The 18,242-nt window shown below is 46.0% G+C and overlaps 1 protein-coding gene across 3 annotated transcripts in view; it reads left to right on the top strand.

Moving 5' to 3' along the window:
* The window catches only part of DCUN1D3 (defective in cullin neddylation 1 domain containing 3), a 36,024-nt gene extending 18,080 nt beyond the window's left edge, over positions 1–17,944 (top strand). For 2 of the 3 annotated variants that reach the window (XM_080829986.1, XM_080829984.1), the window contains exons 2-3: positions 14,511–15,046; positions 16,342–17,944. In XM_080829986.1, the coding sequence (XP_080686112.1) occupies positions 14,616–15,046; positions 16,342–16,825 (915 nt within the window). In that variant the 5' untranslated portion in view covers positions 14,511–14,615 and the 3' untranslated portion in view covers positions 16,826–17,944. Of the gene's footprint in view, positions 1–2,361; positions 2,480–14,510; positions 15,047–16,341 lie in introns of all 3 variants that reach the window. The other variant, XM_080829985.1, reaches the window with a different exon arrangement.
* The last annotated feature ends 298 nt before the right edge of the window (positions 17,945–18,242 follow it).

Below are 18,242 nucleotides of genomic sequence, written 5' to 3'. Positions count from 1 at the left end.
CCTGTGATGAGTGGCTGGTGTCAGCAGACTGATGAGCGGTGAGAGACGTGCTGTGCCTTCGAAGGGCAGTGGTGGATAATGACTGTTTCATTTCGATAAGCCAGTTGGTGATACTGAGTAAGAGTAGTGCCCTGGGTGAATAGGAGTTAATCCTGGCTGCCTGGCAGAAGTGGATTTGTTATATAATTTATGGCACCCAGAAGCCCTTTAGGGAGGTCTTTATTGTCTTATTACCAAGACAGTATCCATCTAGGCCTGAAGATTAATTCTCGTTCCTCTCATCCAGTTCCGCCAGAGCAGTTCTCATAACTGAAAGGGTGGCAACTTGCTGTTACATGGCTGCACTTGGTTTTTGCTTTGACACAAAGGTATGTTAATCAAGAATGGGTATTAGAAATCCAGAAATGTTTCAGTTTTGATTTATGAACATTTTAGAGCTCTTTTTTTTTTCTTGTTAAACTGATTGAACTTTTGAAAAATGAGTCATATTCGGGGTTTCAAACATTTCCTCTTTGACTAGGTTCAGAAAACGTTTATTAACGTTTCTGTCTTGTAAATTGCTCCTGCAGTTCATTTGTGTCAGTCGTGCCACAGCTGAAACAAACGCAGGGGTGTCAGGTTGGCTTTCCGTCATCTGACTCAAGTGGGCTCCTTGACTCTTAGTACTGGTGGATGTCCACTGTTAAACAAGCCTGTACTACTTTTTATGACTCACTGAGAAATCACGTGGTGGTGTGATCCCCGTCCTCAGCGACCAGCCCTTAAACTTGTACTTTTCAATGTATTGTGTTAAAACAAATTTCTAATTCTGGCTATTTTTCTTTTCAATTCTAGACCTAAAATTGGAAGCTCTATTTTTATAAAACACTCTCCTAGAAAAGTCGCCAGTGTTGCTACCCAAATATCATAACTGGGCCCGGGGGCGGGGAGAGCAAAAGCTAGCTGTTTCACATGGTTAAGCAGAACGTGTGGGTCTGCCTGCCAGCCGGCGGAGGTGGAGGCTGCCCTTTGCTTTCTTGGCAAGTGCATCTGGCTTTGAAGGCCCTGCCTAGGACTTTAGTTCTTGCCCTTTTCTTGCTGTCATATAAAACATAGTCCAATGTCCCCCTGCGGTTCCAACGAGTTGGAGGGCCCTGGTCCACGTCTCATATTATCTTTGATGAGGTATGTGCTTCAGCCCTCAGTTAAAAGCCACTCTGTCATCGACTAAATTTTAGAAAATATAACAGTGGAATAGAAATACGATACTGGCTGTGAGTCCTTCGGGTTCAATATGCAGTATTCAGAAAAAACTGCTGGGTTTTGTCCTTGCATCTCCAAACACCTTAAATGTGTGATTGACTGAGGTAGAGAAGGGGCAGTTTGGATCAGCACTAGAAGGTGTTTCATTGGAGTTCACCTGATTGGCAAACCCTTGGAGCTTCCTAGAGTGCTGTGTGGCCACGGCTTGCATGAACTCTCTGGACTTTCTCCCTTGCTAAGAGGAGAGGCTGGAGTGATAGCGTCATGACTGTGAATTTTTTCCAAGGGACTGGGGTGCACATCAGAAAGAGGCACGACAGGATGAACATGTTCCCATTTCACCTTTAACTTTGGCTCTTGCTGGGTTTGAGGTGAAAATTAGCTTGTGGCATGCACAGAGATGGAGTGGTGTATGCTGGCTGAGAAGCCGTGTTTGTATGACATTGTCTGAGAGCCGATGAGGTAGAGAGTAAGTGGAACAAGGAGATAATTCCTACTTTCCCTTCTCTCTGAGGGTAGAGGAGTGCTGGGAGGAGAGGAGTCCGGGGGAGGTTGGTCCTTAGGAAGCCGCTCTGGAGAGGTGAAGTTAAGTTCTGCATCCTTAGGGCTCAGCCCCCTTAACTGTTGAGTATTTGGTGACTTCATCATTAGAATGGGTATAAATGGCTATTGGTTTTTGAGTACTAACTCGTTCTAGAGATAGCACTAATTAGGTTGGACTTATTATTTATTCAGTCATGAGTGAATACATTTCAGGGGCGCAGACTAGTGCCTTGTACATAAGTACTCAATAAATAACAGTGATTATTATTCCCTCAACATTTATGTATCCAACACTTGCTTATGTGAGGTAGCTAGGTGCACAGGACAAAGGGGTGAATAAGATAAAATCCCATCTTCTGTGGTACTTTCCTTTTAGGAGTGGGAGCAGACAGTAAGGAAGTTAACAAGAATTCCAGAAAGTGAAATGTGCTGGGAAGAAATGAAGTAGTGTGCTGGACCCGAGTGAGATGTACTTTAGGTTGTGTAGGCCGGGGAGCGCCTCTCAGCCTTCTAACTTAGACCCATGTGATGTGAAGGGGCCAATTATTCTTCACTGTGACCCTTTGATTTTCCCAGTTTTCAGGTGAGGAAACTGAGGCACAGGTGATGAAGTATGCGCAGGGGAGCACATAGAGCCAAGCTGTCCACACGCAGTCGTCTGCGTGCCGAGCCCATCCTGCCCTGCTCAGGAGAGGTGAGATGATCCTGGGGCAGCTGCAGGAGCTGCTGTGTCTTCAGCTGGGTTATGAGCGAGGGGAATGAATGCGGTTGCAGTGTAGGTAAAACCCTGATGCATTTCAGAAGAGTTAACTTGTAATATCATAGACCCCAAGCATTGAATGCAGAATTTGAGTGTATGAGTGTGTGCAGGTATGCACAGTTTTTTCTGCGTCCAAAGCTATCCTTAGATTTTCAAAGATATTGATGACCCAAAGTGCTTATGGTGCTGCTGCTTAATTTTAGGATTTTCTCATAATCGGTTTTATGAAAATAGGGCCTGGCTGTTAGGGCAGAGTTTTGTTTTGTTTTTTTTTTAAAGATTTAATTTATTTATTGGAGAGAGCGAGACAGAGAGAGGACAGGAGCAGGGAGAAGCAGGCTACGTGCTGAGCTGGGACCCCGATGTGGGACTCGATCCTAGAACCCCGGGATCATGACCCGAGCTGTAGGCAGACATCCAACCACCTGAGCCACCCAGGTGCCCTAGAGCAGAGTTTTGATAGACAGCATTGGAATGGCCGTTTGATGGCAGCAGTTTTGGCAGGTCAGTATGGCCGGGAAGTGGGCAGGAATGGGGCTGGAATCATCAGATGTCTGTCTTTGCCAAGGCTCTGGGACCGTGTTGCCAGCCATCAGGTATAGAGCTCTATTTTGATTTAATTATCTGCCTATCTTTACACGTGTAAATGAGCCCTTTGGCCTCATGCCATATGAGTGCCCGTTGGTGAAATAAGTAACTGCTTGAAATAAAAAAAATAAAGCCCAAACCTTGAGGCCTCAGGTTTCACCCTGCAGGGAATGTATTTCCAATAAAGGCACACAACACAAGCATTTCCTGTTACAGTTTTTAAAACCTGACTACTTTCTAAATAGGCTCTTCAGTGCTTGAAACCAGAGAGAAATTGTTTCAGCAGTAGCAATTGAAACCAAGAGGGTAGCCAAATTCTGGTCAGGTCTGGCCTTTCAGTTTCATAGGATGTGGTTTAGATCAAATACCTGTTTCAGCTGGAAGATTGATCATGTTGTTATTGCACAGAGAAAGACTTCCAGGAGTCTTGCTTTACAGCTTTTCACGTGGTGTCTGAGTGCTGGGAGGAGGTTCCTCCTTAGGAACGTGAAGATGACAGAACGCGCGTACACAACAGAAGAAAGTAGCTGTCAGTGCCCTGTGGCCTGTCTGAAGGAGGCCGAAGGTCGTAAAAATTGCAGTTGGAAAGGTTCTTACTCTCGTTAGTCATATCAACTTTTAAACGCATCCCGGTGGTCTGCCCGGTACAATAGAATGTTACAGTGTACTTGAGTTGGGGATTATTGGTCCTGGTGTTCAGCTAAGGAGTGAAATTGCGGCCTAGTAAATTAATTGGTCCTGGATGATGAAGCAGAGCCTAGGCATCATTTCTTTGCTCTGTGAGTAGAAGAGATCTGAGTGACATAGCAGTGTGTTAGTAGGGACTCTATCTTTCGTGACTGAAAACCTGACATCCGGTTTATGCAAAAGAGGAATTCATCGACTCCCATAACTGGAGTTCATGCTTTGGTCTGACTTTAGGTAGTACAGTTGGATTCTGGGTGCAGGTAATACCTTCAGAATTCATTTTATCTTTGTCTCTTGGCAGTGATTTCATTCTTGGGTTCTACATACATTTGAAGTGAGACCTATATGATAAGAAGGGGCCATTTAATCCTCACAGTGACTCTTCGATAGGCATTACTATTTTCTTTGGCAGGATGACTATTGCAGCTCTAGCTTCCTTTACTTTCAGTGCTAAGATTTTCTCTTGTCTGCTGAGGTCACCTGCATGTCCCTAACCCAGTCATCGAAGCCAAGGGCATGTGAGACTCAGCTGGGCCCGAGTCACGTAGTCCATTTTGAGCCCCACCCAACTCTGTGGCCAGGAGTTCAGGAAAAGGATCTTCTAGTGAAAACTGGCTAATCACCTGAGGAAAAGCCTGGGTGCGGGGGAAGCAGACGAGTCTTGTTGCATGCAGTAATACCATTTGATCCAGTCTGAAGTTAGAAAGCCCAGGTAACTCTGCAGGCTAAATACAGCCTGTTAACCACTTCCAGGGATCCCGCAGTTCCGTTTTGAATGAGGCTCTCACACCCTATGTGGTTGTGATTCTTCAGGTTCTGCCTGTTCCATGGGCCAAATCCTTGTACCCCTGATGCTAAATCTATGAGGCCTTAAGATGGGTGATGGTAGCTGTGGTAGCTGCTTCTGCTACTACTACTGCTTTTTGATGGGGGTGGGGACAGGTTGATTTTCTTTTGAAAGAATAATTGGGAAATTTAAATATAATTAAAAGGTGTCCTATGACTAATCTTTTTCTCCCCCCACCCCTTTTATGTAACACCACCGACTTGGAATCCTTGAAGCCAGAATCATTGGCTCTTGTCAGCCTTTGTGATGTGATTTACAGTGAAGCCAGTGATCTTTTTTTGCCTGTTTCTCTTTAGGTGGTTTGGTATTTTCCCTTAAACACAATGTCTTAATGTGCTTTTGGTAAGGATTTTTTGCAAGAAGTTGAATTAGTTGGCAAATATCACAAGATGATGTTGGGAGAAATATACACTCGTAGTACGTTGTACAAGTTGATGTTACTTCTTTGGAATTCAGATTGGATTGTATATATATACACACACACATACAGAATTTTTTTGCCTATTCTTTGATCTGTTGGTTCCACTTAGAGGGTTTTATTCTCAGGAAAGAATTATAAGTGTGCTGAGTTTTAAGTGTGTGTTGTTTTATCAGAGTAATGTTTATAATAGTGAACTACTGGAAGCAAGCTAAATGTCCAACAATAAGAGACTAAATTGACCAGATTTAGTATGGTAACTCCATTCAGTGGAAGATTTATCTGAATATTAAATACGTTTCTTTCTTTTTTTTTTTTTTTTAAGAATTTATTTATTTATTTGACTGAGGGAGCACAAGCCTGGTGAGTGGCAGGCAGAGTGAGAGGGAGAAGCAGGCTCCCCGCTAAGCAGGGAGCCCGATCCCAGGACCCTGAGATCATGACCTGAGCTGGAGGCAGACTCTTAACTGACTGAGCCACCCAGGTGCCCCAGAATTGCTGCTTTTTAAGAGCATTTTATGAGAAGAAAAGATTTATATTAAAAAAATGTTCAGTGGAAAAGATTGCAAAATAGATTGTACAATATGACCCCACTTTTGTTTGAAAGTTCCAAACACATAATGTGGACATGCATGTATTTTACATGTGCGGTCCATATGTGCTCATATAAAAGACTAAGAATATACTGAATATAAAAAGAATATACTGAAATATTAATTGTAAGAGGTGGGATACTGGGGGCCTTTTTATGCTTCTCTGTGTTTTCTAAACTTTACAGAGTAACTATGTAATACTTTTGAATTTGGCAGCAGGAGAGAAAGACTTAGTGGCCTCACTTCTCTGATCATTTTACTGATGTGGTTGAAACCAGATATTCTTTTATTATACAGCTCTTTTCTCTCTCTTCCCGTCTACTGTGCATTAGCAGTTAGTTTCCATCATGGGCCTCTAGGAAAAACCTGATAAATGTGGCCTTAATGGATTTGGATTTCTTTTCTTTTCTTTCTTCCTTTTTTTTTTTTTTTTTTTAAGAATTAGCAAACATTTAAGAGATTGATTAGTTACCACACGATGAACCTGAGGCCTTCTTAGAGGAAGTATGGCTCTAGAAACCACATCTATACATTTGTGGTAATTCTGGTGCCCCTTTAAGACATTTGGATGCAGTCATTTATCATCTTTGTATTGGGTTCCTTCCTCATCTCTCTACTCATTTCTGTTTCCTTTCTCGCCTTTCTTTTACTTCGGGGCAAAAACCCAAAGCTTATCTCCAGTTAAACTATTTTTTCAGTCACTTTGTGACTACTGAGTTCTGAATTGCTCAGAAGGAGATTGAAAAGTGAACAGTTGATGTGGTAATTGGGTGTTTGAGGACTAATCCTCTGCAGTCAGGTAAGCCTCTAGGGGGCTGGTACCCGTATGCCCACTGGAAGCCAGCAATCAGTGCCTCATCCGTGGTTTACCTTCAGCAGGGCCTAAGGCGGCTGTCTCTTAAGAAAGAAGACAAGCAGTAAGCATAAAAGCAGAGATGAAGAATGCAGCAGGCTTGCCCTTTTTATTCTGGTACCACGGAGCACGGATCCAGCACAGCCCTTGGCTCCTAACCCTCCTAAGGAAGGAAATTGAAAAAGCTCCAGAAGAAACAAAAAGAGTAGTCAACCTAGCAGTCCGGTGCCCCTTAATGATGCCTCCTTTGCACATAAGTGGGTAGCCCGACCTGTCCTGGTCAGTAGTGACAGCAAAAAAAAAAAAAAAAAAAAAAGGTTCCAAGTGTGGGTCAGTAAAATGATACGGCCCTTTTTTGGTTATTTGGAGTCATGTGGGATTAAACATGGCTCATTCCTGGAGCTCAGAGACCAAAAATGCCTCATTATTTGGTATTTGGAAACTATAAAGTACATGGGTGTGTTGGCTTGGTTGGATTTGGCAAGTAGTATTGGTTCTAGCCAGCCCACACTGGCCTCAGTCCTCCAACTGAATATATACTCTTGCTCTAGTCTGTTTGAAGTTTGCAAGGTGAGGAACAGTAAGAACACTTTAAAAAGAAAAGAAAATTACTCTGTGGAAAGCAGGCTGGTCTTAGCCATGTGACCTAAGATTGTTTTACAGAAATAAAAGCAGTTGGTTTGTTTTCTTAAAAAAAAAAAAGTTATTCTCAAAAAAAAAAAAGTTATCCCCCACCCCACCCCCGCTGCCCCTGCATCCCTCTTTTCTTTTCTTTTGCGCTTTTGAGATTTGTTGATGTAGAAAGTCATGTGTTCCTACCCAACCCGAACTGGAACTGCTGCCTGAGCTTGCTGCTGTAGTACATTTTAGGACAAAAAGTCTTTTAAAAGCATGAAAATAGCAGCAGACGGGTCTCGTTTGCTTTGGCAGAGGGAACGGCTTTCCCTCCCAAGCAGCTCTGGGTAAGAGACCTAATCTCCAAAGGTGATCTTGTAAGTCCCAAGTTCCAAGTGACAGCAGGCGACTCTACATTTCCAGTACTCCCTCAGTCTTACCTCTTTGTTAACTTCTGTAACTTTACTTTCTAGGAAGTAGTTTACAAACAGCCACCACCCATTCCCTATCTTTTTCTCAGGCCATTCAGCATCTCTAGCTGCCCTGTGGTCTCAGGGGCTCTTGTGGTCTTGCTTTGAGACTCCAGGTAGGGTGGCCTCTGTCAGGACTGCACATTAACCCCTGGCTGCTAGAGAAAAGCCATCTGACGAATTCATGTGCTCATGTTCTCTGGCCTTTGGGTGTCTGGCATATATAGTAAGAAATAAAAACATGCACCCGGCTAGCTCTACAGACTGTTCAGATGAAAGTTGGAAAGTGGTTTCTTACTGCCTTTCTGCAGAAACACCAGTATTTGCCAGTGGTTTTTTGATTCTGAGTAGACACTAGATGGGAGCAAAATGGGCTGGGTGAATGAGATGGGTCCCTTCTCTCCAGGAAGTCTCCAAGTAGATCACAAGTGCCTTGCTGACACTGATGTTTGGTGCCAGTGTTGGCCTCCTGTTTTTTAGCTCCTCATTTCATGAGGTTGTTTCTTGGGTGACAGGCTCCCCATCAGCGGCCAGGGCACATTCCTGACAGGCTTCCTGACCTGACCAGCGGCAGCAGCGAGCCAGCTCACTCTGGTCTGTTTTCCATATGCCAGGGCCTCTTGCTGACCCTGCAGAGATCAAACTAGGATCATTAAGGAGAGGCAGGCCTGCAAAAACAGTGTAATCTTTCACCCCTTGTTCAGACTGGAGTAGCCCCTGCTTTCTCTCTCCTCCTTTTGGACTTCTGGTCTCATTTTCTCTCGGGTCTGATAGGCTTGGGCAAGACGTATGAGAGCCGTTCCCTGAGCAGGCAATGTGCCAGTCCTTAGAAGGCTTGCACATTTAGGGCTTTAGCCTTGTTGGATGCAGAAAAGTGAAGGGAGTCCCAGAACATTAAAGTCGGAAGGACTAGAACCCTCACTTTAATGTTGGGGTCACACAGACTCAGAGAGGTTAAGTGACTTGTTCAAGGGCCCACGCTGCATAGAGGTGCCAGCCCAGAACCACACCTGGGAGTTGATTCTGTATCTCTGGTACGTTTAAGTGTTGCTGGTGTACCTTTTCATCCTGGGCCATCGTCATCTCTTGGGAGAAGTGTGTGTCTTCGGGACACGTCATAGCAGAGAAGAGTAGTGAGACCAGCGAGGAAGAATGGGGGGGGGTTAGAATCAAATGGCCTGGATGTGAATCCAGAGCTTTTCCTTTGTGGACTGGCTGTGGGACTTCATGCCAAATTACTTAACCTCTCTTCAGTTCTCCTCTCTGTAAAAAGTTTACGTAATATCTTCCTCATACGGTTGGTTGTAGTGGGTTAAGTGTGACAGTTAACGTGAATCCCCTCCATACATAGGTGTAATCTAAAAGATACTGCTCTTACTAAATGTTTTAAATCAGTTTCCCGCATGGACCAACCAGATTGGCCCTTTGACTCTTTCCTTTCCATTTGGTGTTTCCAGTCATTTCAAGACCAAACAAAAGCCACTTCTCTGAAACTTTCTCACAGGGCAGACTTTGGAGTCTGACAGGCTGGTTTTATCTCCTAGTCAGCCTGCTTAGTAGTTAAGAAAATTTGGTTTCCTCATCTGCAAAAGGTCTGACAGGCTAGGTGGTTGTGAGGTCGAAGGCGGCGATGCATGGGAAGCAAGCCGCCCCATGTTCCGGACGTATCACTTCCCCTCCGGCAGCCCCTCCACCTTTCTTTCCATGACACCAGTGCACGCCCCTCTCTCCTTTTCCTGTCTCCAGTCACCCTGGGTCCTTGTGTGGTGTAGCCCTTCGTGGTCCTTCTCTTCCATAACCTGTCTCAGCAGTAGACAGTAAGCCCAGGAGACCCAGGGACTTGTCTGCGTCTCGCTTCATGGAACCGCCCACGAGATAGATCAGCTCCAGATCCTTCTTTGGAGCCAGAGCATCCACAGGGACCACGGCCTCTGGGATTGCCCCAGGCCTGGCCGTGCCAGCTCCAGGCCTGCGGCCAGGCAGGCAGCCAAGCCCATCCCCGAGAGTAGCAGCCAGGGCTGGCACAGCACGGTGCGGGGAGGTGAGGGGCTGGGGCTGATGTGCAGAGAGGGAGGGGGACAGAAGCATTTGGAGCCGAGATTGAAGGAGAAAAGCTGGAGGCTGATCCTGATCCAGCATAAGCTGAGCAGAGTTACTGGCATCGATCTTTCAGGTAAACCCCAGAACTCTCTAATTGTGCCTAGAAGTAGGTTTCCTGGGGTGTGTGTATGTGTGTTTTCTTTATTCTTCTTCCTGCCTTTCCTTTCTCCCTGCCCCTGACTCCATTGAACTCTTCTATGCCCCTTAGCAGAAGCAGGAGAGCAGAGTCCTTGTGAGGACAGGGAGACAAGGAGCTGCCTTGGGTACTTGGGGAGTCCTGCATACTGGGGCTGCCCCTCACCCCCCGCCTCCCAAGAGCCGCACTGGCCAATGGAAAGAGCACTGTTCTAGGAGCACGGATGCTTGATTCTGTCACTGACTTGGCAGTAACAGCAGCAGCTATGATAAAGGTTAACACTTAGTGAGTCCTTTCTGTGGGCACAGCATCTCACATGGATTATCTCATTTACGTTATCTTGAGGTCCGCCTGCCCTGTTTTAAAGTGAATGCTGACAGTCACATGTTGGTGGCATCACCATGATTCTCGTCCAGGTTTGTCTGCTCCAAGAGCTCCTCCTCTTAATTACTCTGCCCCTGTTTTCTCCCTTCCTGGATAGCTCCTTGACCTTGCTGTGCCTCCATTTCTTTCTATTGCACGGAGCTACATCTGGGTGTAGTGATTATAACGTACTACTAAATACAGAGTGGTATTACTTAATAATGGTGCTCTGTTGCTGATAAAATTTGGCTTTTGGGGCGCCCAGGTGGTGCCGAGGCTGTCCGCTTCAGAGAGGCAGCTGAGATGACCAGCTGGAAAGGCAGTTCCGTTAAAGTAGTATAAATGATTTTCAAGCTAGAAATTCTCTTTTTCAAATCTACAGAGCTAGGACCAAGTAGAAAGGGGAAAGGAGTCTGGAACTACTAGCTCGAAGCTTGCCCCAGGTTAGGGACAGGGATAACTACTGGGTTCAAGGTGTCCCTAGAGCAAAGCAAATACCCAGCTTGATTTTACTCAGCATCAATTACAAGGAAGTCTTACCCCATGGAGAACCCAAGCCTGCGTGCTTTTGGGCAGTGGTGCATTTGAGCAAGGTCAGTGTTGTAGTTCAAGAGCTTGGCTGGTAATAATAATGACTGATGGCTGTCCTCCATTGTTGGTGGGGCCAGGGGGCACTGTGTGGCAAGTACCCTTTATCTGCATTTCCTGATGGAATCTTTTTTTTTTTTTTTTTTTTAAAGATTTTGTTTTTTGACAGAGAGACCGTGAGAAAGGGAACATAAGCAGGGGGAGTGGGAGAGGGAGAACAGGCTTCCCACGAAGCGGGGAGCCTGACATGGGTCTTGATCCCAGGACCTGAGCTGAAGGCAAATGCTTAAGGACTGGGCCACCCAGGCGCCCCTACTGACGGAATCCTTTCAACAGTTCTGTGAGGCAGATACCATTTTGTGGGTTGAGCAGATACAGGTTTTGAGCGGGGTCAGCCATAATCACGGGCAGAGTTGAGCTTTGATTTCCGAGCTGCAGCTTTTAACCATGCCGATGGACCGAAACAGCACTGCTTGAGGGCATCTTTGGCAAGGCTGAGTCCAAGGGCATCATGACTGCCTGAATCTCAGTGGCAGGGCTCTCTGGGAGAGGGCAGTGGGTAGGACGCCCTTCCTGAACACTGGGCGTGGACAGTGCGTTCTCTTTCCAGTGGCTGGTGGTAAAACTTGGTCTTCTAGGATCGCTGTGGTGACTTCAGAGCTCAGGACCCAAGTGCTGGAAGGCTTTCCCTCGGTTCTCTGCTGGGAGGTGGACTCGGCAGTCTGGCCTAGTGCTAAAGGGGTGTTTCTCAAGACAGACATTGTGTGATGTTGGATGAGTTACTTTGTGCCTCAGTTTCCCTGTTTTTAAATGGGGTTGTGGTGAGGATATATGTGTTTTAAGTCCATAAAATGCTTATTAGCGTAGTGCCAGACATGATATCAAGTATTCAATAATTGATAACTGCCATTATTAGCTGTTAGCCATCAGCTATTGAGCCCAGGGAGACTTTCAGCTTTAGTATATGTGCTGCCGAAGCGAGGCTGTCAGCCTGGGACACGGGGCTTGTGTGAGACTGAGCCTGGGGAAGGCACTGGGGGCACAGCTGTTTTCCTGGGGGAAGAGGTAGACAAAAGGGAGGCTTTTGAATAATCAGGGGGCTGTAGTCACCACCAGATCTGAAAATATTTTCTTCTGGCTTGAGATCATTACTTGCCTCAAACACTCACCCAGCGTGGGGGCCTTTCACAGATAGGGACCAGAATGGAAGAAAGAGATCTGACCACCTGGTACTTGCTGATTGATCATCTGTTCAAATTGATTTTCCCCTCCTTTTTCTCGTCTGCTGGGCATGTTAAAAGCCTTCAGGTTCTGCTGTGTCAGGTCATCAGAGATGCTCTTATGTGGAGGGCCATTTGGATAAATGGGATTAGGGCCTCTTTGGGAGGCCCATATGTTCTGTCCCTACCTGAAGGCCTTGGCGCCAGGATTTGGAGGAAGCTGGTACAACGAAGCATCTGTCCTGTGGGGGTGGAGGTAAGTGGCCTGGGGTAGGTGGGTCAGACAGAGGCCAGGAAATCCTCTTACCCTGCCGGTACCTGGGCCTCCCTCCCCAGCAGGAGCTGAGCAGCAGACCCTGGTGAGTCAGCGTGCCTGGGAATTAGAATTGCCAGTCTGCGAGCATGTGGGGTTTGTGTAAGTTTGGGCCTTTTGTTTCTTTTAGCACTGTAGTCTTTAGAAACACAAATCTGGAAACCAGACCTTCCACATGGTATAGTCCTTTTTGTTTTGAGATACTTCAGCTCGAACAGTTGCTTTCCTTGTATGCTGGTCGTCCAAGAATTAACCCCTTGCCTTTTAAATTTTAATAGGTTGTGCTTCAGGTTTATTCCCTATACTGTTAAAGCATAAAAAGACTCAAGAAAACATAGTTGGGTCTGTCTTTCCACACCAAAAAACCCTTTCAGGTTTCAGTGGTTTTTGTGTGTGTTTCTTTCTTTTTTTTTTTTTTTTAGTCTAAGTGGAATTGCAAGTCCTTAGAGGGCATGTATGGGCATGTCTCTCTGTCATTCATTTTCTTTAAGGGTGAAGTATAGGACACATCCTGATAGTGATGAGTCTCCAATAAGTTATAAGAATGATTTTGGTCGTCATTTTAAACTTCTACACTCAGAATTTACCCGTAGGATTCCTTTTGAAGATAACCCCAAATTTATCCACGCACCATTTGGAGGAAATGAAAGCTCTTTAGGTAAAGTTGAAAGGTCCATCCTCTATAAAAAGCATCCTCTGCCCCACTGCCTGTCTCCTTAAGCCTTTGAATTTGGATCATGAAGGCCCATGAATGCTTCTTCCTAGAGCTGGAGAGGCATGGGACTGACCTTGATTTTGGTCCCCGTTACCTACTGTACTTCTGGCTCCTGGTCTAAAGTTCATTAACATTGTGAGTTTGGTGGCTGCAGCTATTATGACTGCAGGTAGACTTTTCCTACTAAGTTGTAGCTGGATCTTCTCGCGGAGTGGTTGAAGTTAAGAAGAGTCCTGGGGCGCCTGGGTGGCTCAGTGGGTTAAGCGTCTGCCTTTGGCTCAGGTCATGATCCCAAGGTCCTGGGGATCGAGCCCCGCATCGTGCTCTCTGCTCAGCAGGGAGCCTGCTTCCCCCTCTCTGTCTGCCTGCCTCTCTGCCTACTTGTGATCTCTGTCAGATAAATAAATAAAATCTTAAAAAAAGAGTCCTGAGAAGACAGAGTTAGCAGAGAAATCACCTCACCCCTGGCCAGGAAATGTCTAGCAATTCTTTTAAAAACACTTTTAAATAGCATAAGTAATAAGTAAACCACCATGATGAGTTTGTAATATATCAGTGCAGATTTCTCTTTTTTATCTAGCAATTATTCTACCATTTAGAGACATTTGGATAAATCAGCCCCTCTTTTAAGGTGGAGACACTCCCTTGGAGGACTGAGCTTGCAGGCCTTGGAGGACCTTGCTGTTCAGTGTGGCCTTGGCTTGTACTCTTCATGCAGCCTCCCAGAGGACGGGGTAGGGGGAGAAAAAGAAACTGGAGGACCGGGAACTGTGGCTAGTGTTTGGCTCCTGTGGGTGGGCAGAGGAAGGGTGGAGAAAGGGCATTTCACCTACCGTGTGGGAGAGTCCCAGAAAGGAATCTGGAAGAGATCAGAGACAAATTTAGTTTGCTGTTTGGCTAGGACACTGCTTGTAGTCCTGACTCTACAAATCCTTTACCTCATCTTTAGGCCATTGTGAAACCATATAGTTGTCTTAAATGTGGCTACCTTTTCTCCCTACTCATCCTACTTAAAAAGAAAATCTGAGGATTTTGACACGAGAGACTAGAAGATGAACTTTTTATTTACACCTTCTGGCTTAACCGAGGACCGAATAGCTTTCTTATGGCAAGTTGGCAAGACAGATTTCCTTTGGAATATTTCTGGCAAAACTGTAGTTTTCCTTGATGCGTTCTGCACATGAATCAACCTCTTTGTAACCTATGTTACCTTAAGAATTTTAGGAATTTTCTTATTGGTTCTCCATATGTGTCCTAGCCCTGCATTTCCAATGTGAAGGTATAGAGCTTACAGGGGGGTGGGGGGATGGCGATGAACTCTGGGTATCTCCCCTGGTTCAGGGTTGGCTCACGGAAATAGAGTGGTGCCCCAGGCTGCAGTCCCCGCAGGGGAAGGGAATGGAGTTTGCGAATGCCCGCCTCCCTGTCCAGTGGTAACTGCTTTGTAATTTTTTTCTAGGTTGGCTGGCTCCTCTGGCTGATGGCATGTTGAGGCACATGGGCCAGTGGCAGCGAGGGCATCTGATCCAGAGGGGGCCACTCTAGGGGCCAGGCCATCAGCACCATGGGCCAGTGTGTCACCAAGTGCAAGAATCCCTCATCAACCCTGGGCAGCAAGAACGGAGACCGTGACCCTGGCAGCAAGTCACACAGCAGGCGGAGCGCAGGCCACCGCGAGGAACAGCCACCAGCCTGTGGCAAGCCAGGTGGGGATATCCTTGTCAATGGGACCAAGAAGGCCGAGGCTGCCACCGAGCCCTGCCAGTTGCCAACGTCCTCTGGAGATGCTGGGAGGGAGCCCAAGTCCAATGCCGAGGAGTCTTCCCTGCAGAGGCTGGAAGAATTGTTCAGGCGCTACAAGGACGAGCGGGAGGATGCAATTTTGGAGGAAGGCATGGAGCGCTTTTGCAATGACTTATGTGTTGACCCCACGGAATTTCGAGTGCTGCTCTTGGCTTGGAAGTTCCAGGCCGCTACCATGTGCAAATTCACCAGGTTAGTCACAAAAACTTCATGTCACCAGGTGAGCCGAGGAGGACAAGTGCACCTTTGGGCAGTGGGGCCCAGCTGGGGGAGAACTGGGTTGGCTTCTTAGGCTTTGGGGTAAGTCGTTCTTTTTTTGACCCGTTTCTCTAAAGCTGGTGCAGCCCCAGAAGAACAGGCAAGGACCATCTTTGCCTGAGGTTAAGGAGTAACCCATGTGATGCCCTGGGGCCACACACTGCTGCCCTGGGGCCACACACTGCTGCCCAGCCCCACTGCCCTTTTGGGACCTTTAATCTTTCTTCCACCCCTTTGCTTGTTCATTCCCTCACTCCCTCACCCACTATTTATTGTACACCTCTCGTGTGCCAGGCACTGTGAATGCCGGGCTGGGGAGTGCCTTTGGGGAGCCACCTCCATCAGTGCACCGAGCCCCTTGCCCCTTCTGGCTCTGCACGCGTGGCCCTCGGCCGGCGTCTGTGTCAGCAAGGACAGTTGGCCCGGGCGAGCAAACAGTAGTTGTGCACATCGCTGTGGTCACGCGTCCCTGTAGAGGTGGTTTGTGGGGAGGGAGTGGCAAGGTCACCCCAACGTATGATTTGCAGAGCACTGGGTTATAAATAAGAATTGACTTTGAGTCCCGCCCCCCCCAAGGTAGTCTGTCTGCCCAACAGACTTCGGATGCCTTCTGTCTTCAGCTGAAACAGCAGCCTCTGAGGTGATCATCAGTGAGAGACCATGTTGTAACCTGAAAGTGTTATGTAGATGTTAAAAATACATATGCAGTTTTCATTTTTTAATAACAGAACTTTGATCTCTGGGGCAGAGTTAGGCAGGTTTATCCAGAATCTTTGGCTCCAAAGATCTCTGTTGACAGTCACCAAAAATATTCCAAAAACAAACAACCCATAGAGAATCAAAAGGAAAGCAGGAAGACTCCCCGTCTGGGAGGGGAGTCTGCAGCTTAATCACTGTTGCAGAATGGGAGATAGGGCATCGAGCAGCGGACTGGAGTTTCGCTTTGGAAGGATGAATAAGTGAATGAACCAAACACCATCAGCTGCCTACCATGTGCCAGACACTGTTAGAAGCAGTTGACACATATTTTTAGTCCTCACCAAAACCCTATGAAGTAAGGTGGTATTCTCACCATTTGACAGATGAAGAAATAGGACTAATTAGTGGAGGAGTCGGAATTCAAAGCCAGGTCGTCCAGCCTCAAAGCCATGCTCTTACTTTGCTATATTGCTTCTCAGCAGATGATATTGTTTATAAATATTAATTGTGCCCCCTCCTTCCTGTTGCAGGAAGGAGTTTTTTGATGGCTGCAAAGCAATAAGTGCAGACAGCATTGATGGGATCTGTGCACGGTTCCCTAGCCTCTTAACGGAAGCCAAACAAGAGGATAAATTTAAGGATCTCTACCGGTTTACATTTCAGTTTGGTCTGGACTCTGAAGAAGGGCAGCGGTCACTGCATCGGGAAATAGCCATTGCCCTGTGGAAACTAGTCTTTACCCAGAACAATCCTCCAGTATTGGACCAGTGGCTAAACTTCCTAACTGAGAACCCCTCGGGGATCAAGGGCATCTCCCGGGACACCTGGAACATGTTCCTTAACTTCACTCAGGTGATTGGTCCTGACCTCAGCAACTACAGTGAAGACGAGGCCTGGCCAAGTCTCTTCGATACCTTTGTGGAGTGGGAAATGGAGCGAAGAAAAAGAGAAGGGGAAGGGAGAGGTGCACTCAGCTCAGGGCCCGAGGGCTTGTGTCCCGGGGAGCAGACTTAGTGGCTCTATCCCAGGAGCAGCAGCAGCAGCAAGGATCTGCCTGCTGCCCTGCAGCCAACCGAGGAATTGGACCTTTCTGGAAATTACTGAAGATCCAGATATTTTCTACTTTACACCTTTCTCTGCCTTGTATCTGAAAGGGCTCTAAAATGCTGTATCATGTTTTAGGCACTTTCTTCACTTTTTGGTTATTTTGGTTATTTCTTTTGGGGGGGGTCCCCAAAATATTTGAACCTGGCTACATGTTGTGTATTTTTTTTTTTTTTGAAGCCTTCAGATAGAATAAGCCTGCCATTTCTTGCACAAATTAGATTTCTTTGTGGGGGAGGGTATAGTGCAGGGAGGGGGGAATGGGACGGTTAGGTTGAATTAACATTACAAGATGATACAGTGCCAGATCTCAGTTTTGCATATTCTGTTTTTCAGGGCAGGTCTGTACTGTGTGTAGTGCTGTTTACATGGTTGAATTTAGGTTGTAATAATTATTTTAAAAGATTTACACAGAATTGATAGCAGTGTTAACTGTTAACCATATTGCATTAATTCCCAGGCGATTTAAAGCTCTTGGAGAGCCAAGGCCAGCCAAGAGCATTTGTAGTCTGGTGACAACCCCCTTTTAAGCTAATTTATCCGAGACCCTTATTTTCTTCACTTCTTGCTCATTCCTTCTTTGACCTATTGCATTTCATGTTGAGTTTATCCATCAACATGCTGCACCTGTCAGTCAAGTGAGCAGTTTTTTTTTTTTTTTGTAGAACACATAGTACTGAGAACCACTTAAGCATTGAATGCAGAGAAAGCAGTGCTACCTCAGTTTTGCTGGAAGTAGACTTTGATAGTTTTCTTTTTTCGATGAATTTTCTGTATTTTCATGTTGTAAGTGAAAATACTTTTTTTTTTTTTTTGTTCATTTGCCTTGGAGCCAAAGTTTCTGTTCCTGGTGGTCGGAAAACTGTGCCTGCCGGCCAACTGACTTGAAGGAAAACTGTGGTATGGAGCTCTGCTTGAATTTTTTTTTTTTTTTTTAAGTTTTTTTGAGTATCATCAGCTTACTTGTCTGGCAAGTGCAGATGCCTGGGACTGGCCTGAACTCTGCCAAACAAATATAGAAGTGTATTTAATAGTTAAACGTGTGCCCTTTCCCTTCTTGCTGCACCCACGTTGTCACTTAACCCCCAGGAGTTATTTATTATCTTCTTTGTTAATGTCAGGCTCATTTGGGGTAATGTGATGACTGTTTAGGTTTACATGACCCTTCTCTCCTTCCCCTACCCCCAAATATGTATATATACATATATAAGATATGTATATATTTTACCTATATAAAATATATATATACACATATATGTATCTATATTCCTTTGTTTCTTTGCCTGCTAAAACTGGCCATAAAAGAGGGAGCTGCCTTCAATATATA

This window comes from Martes martes (genome assembly GCF_963455335.1).
Source record: "Martes martes genome assembly, chromosome: 18".
Taxonomy (NCBI): domain Eukaryota; kingdom Metazoa; phylum Chordata; class Mammalia; order Carnivora; family Mustelidae; genus Martes; species Martes martes.
This window is presented reverse-complemented; position numbering and strand designations above follow the sequence as displayed.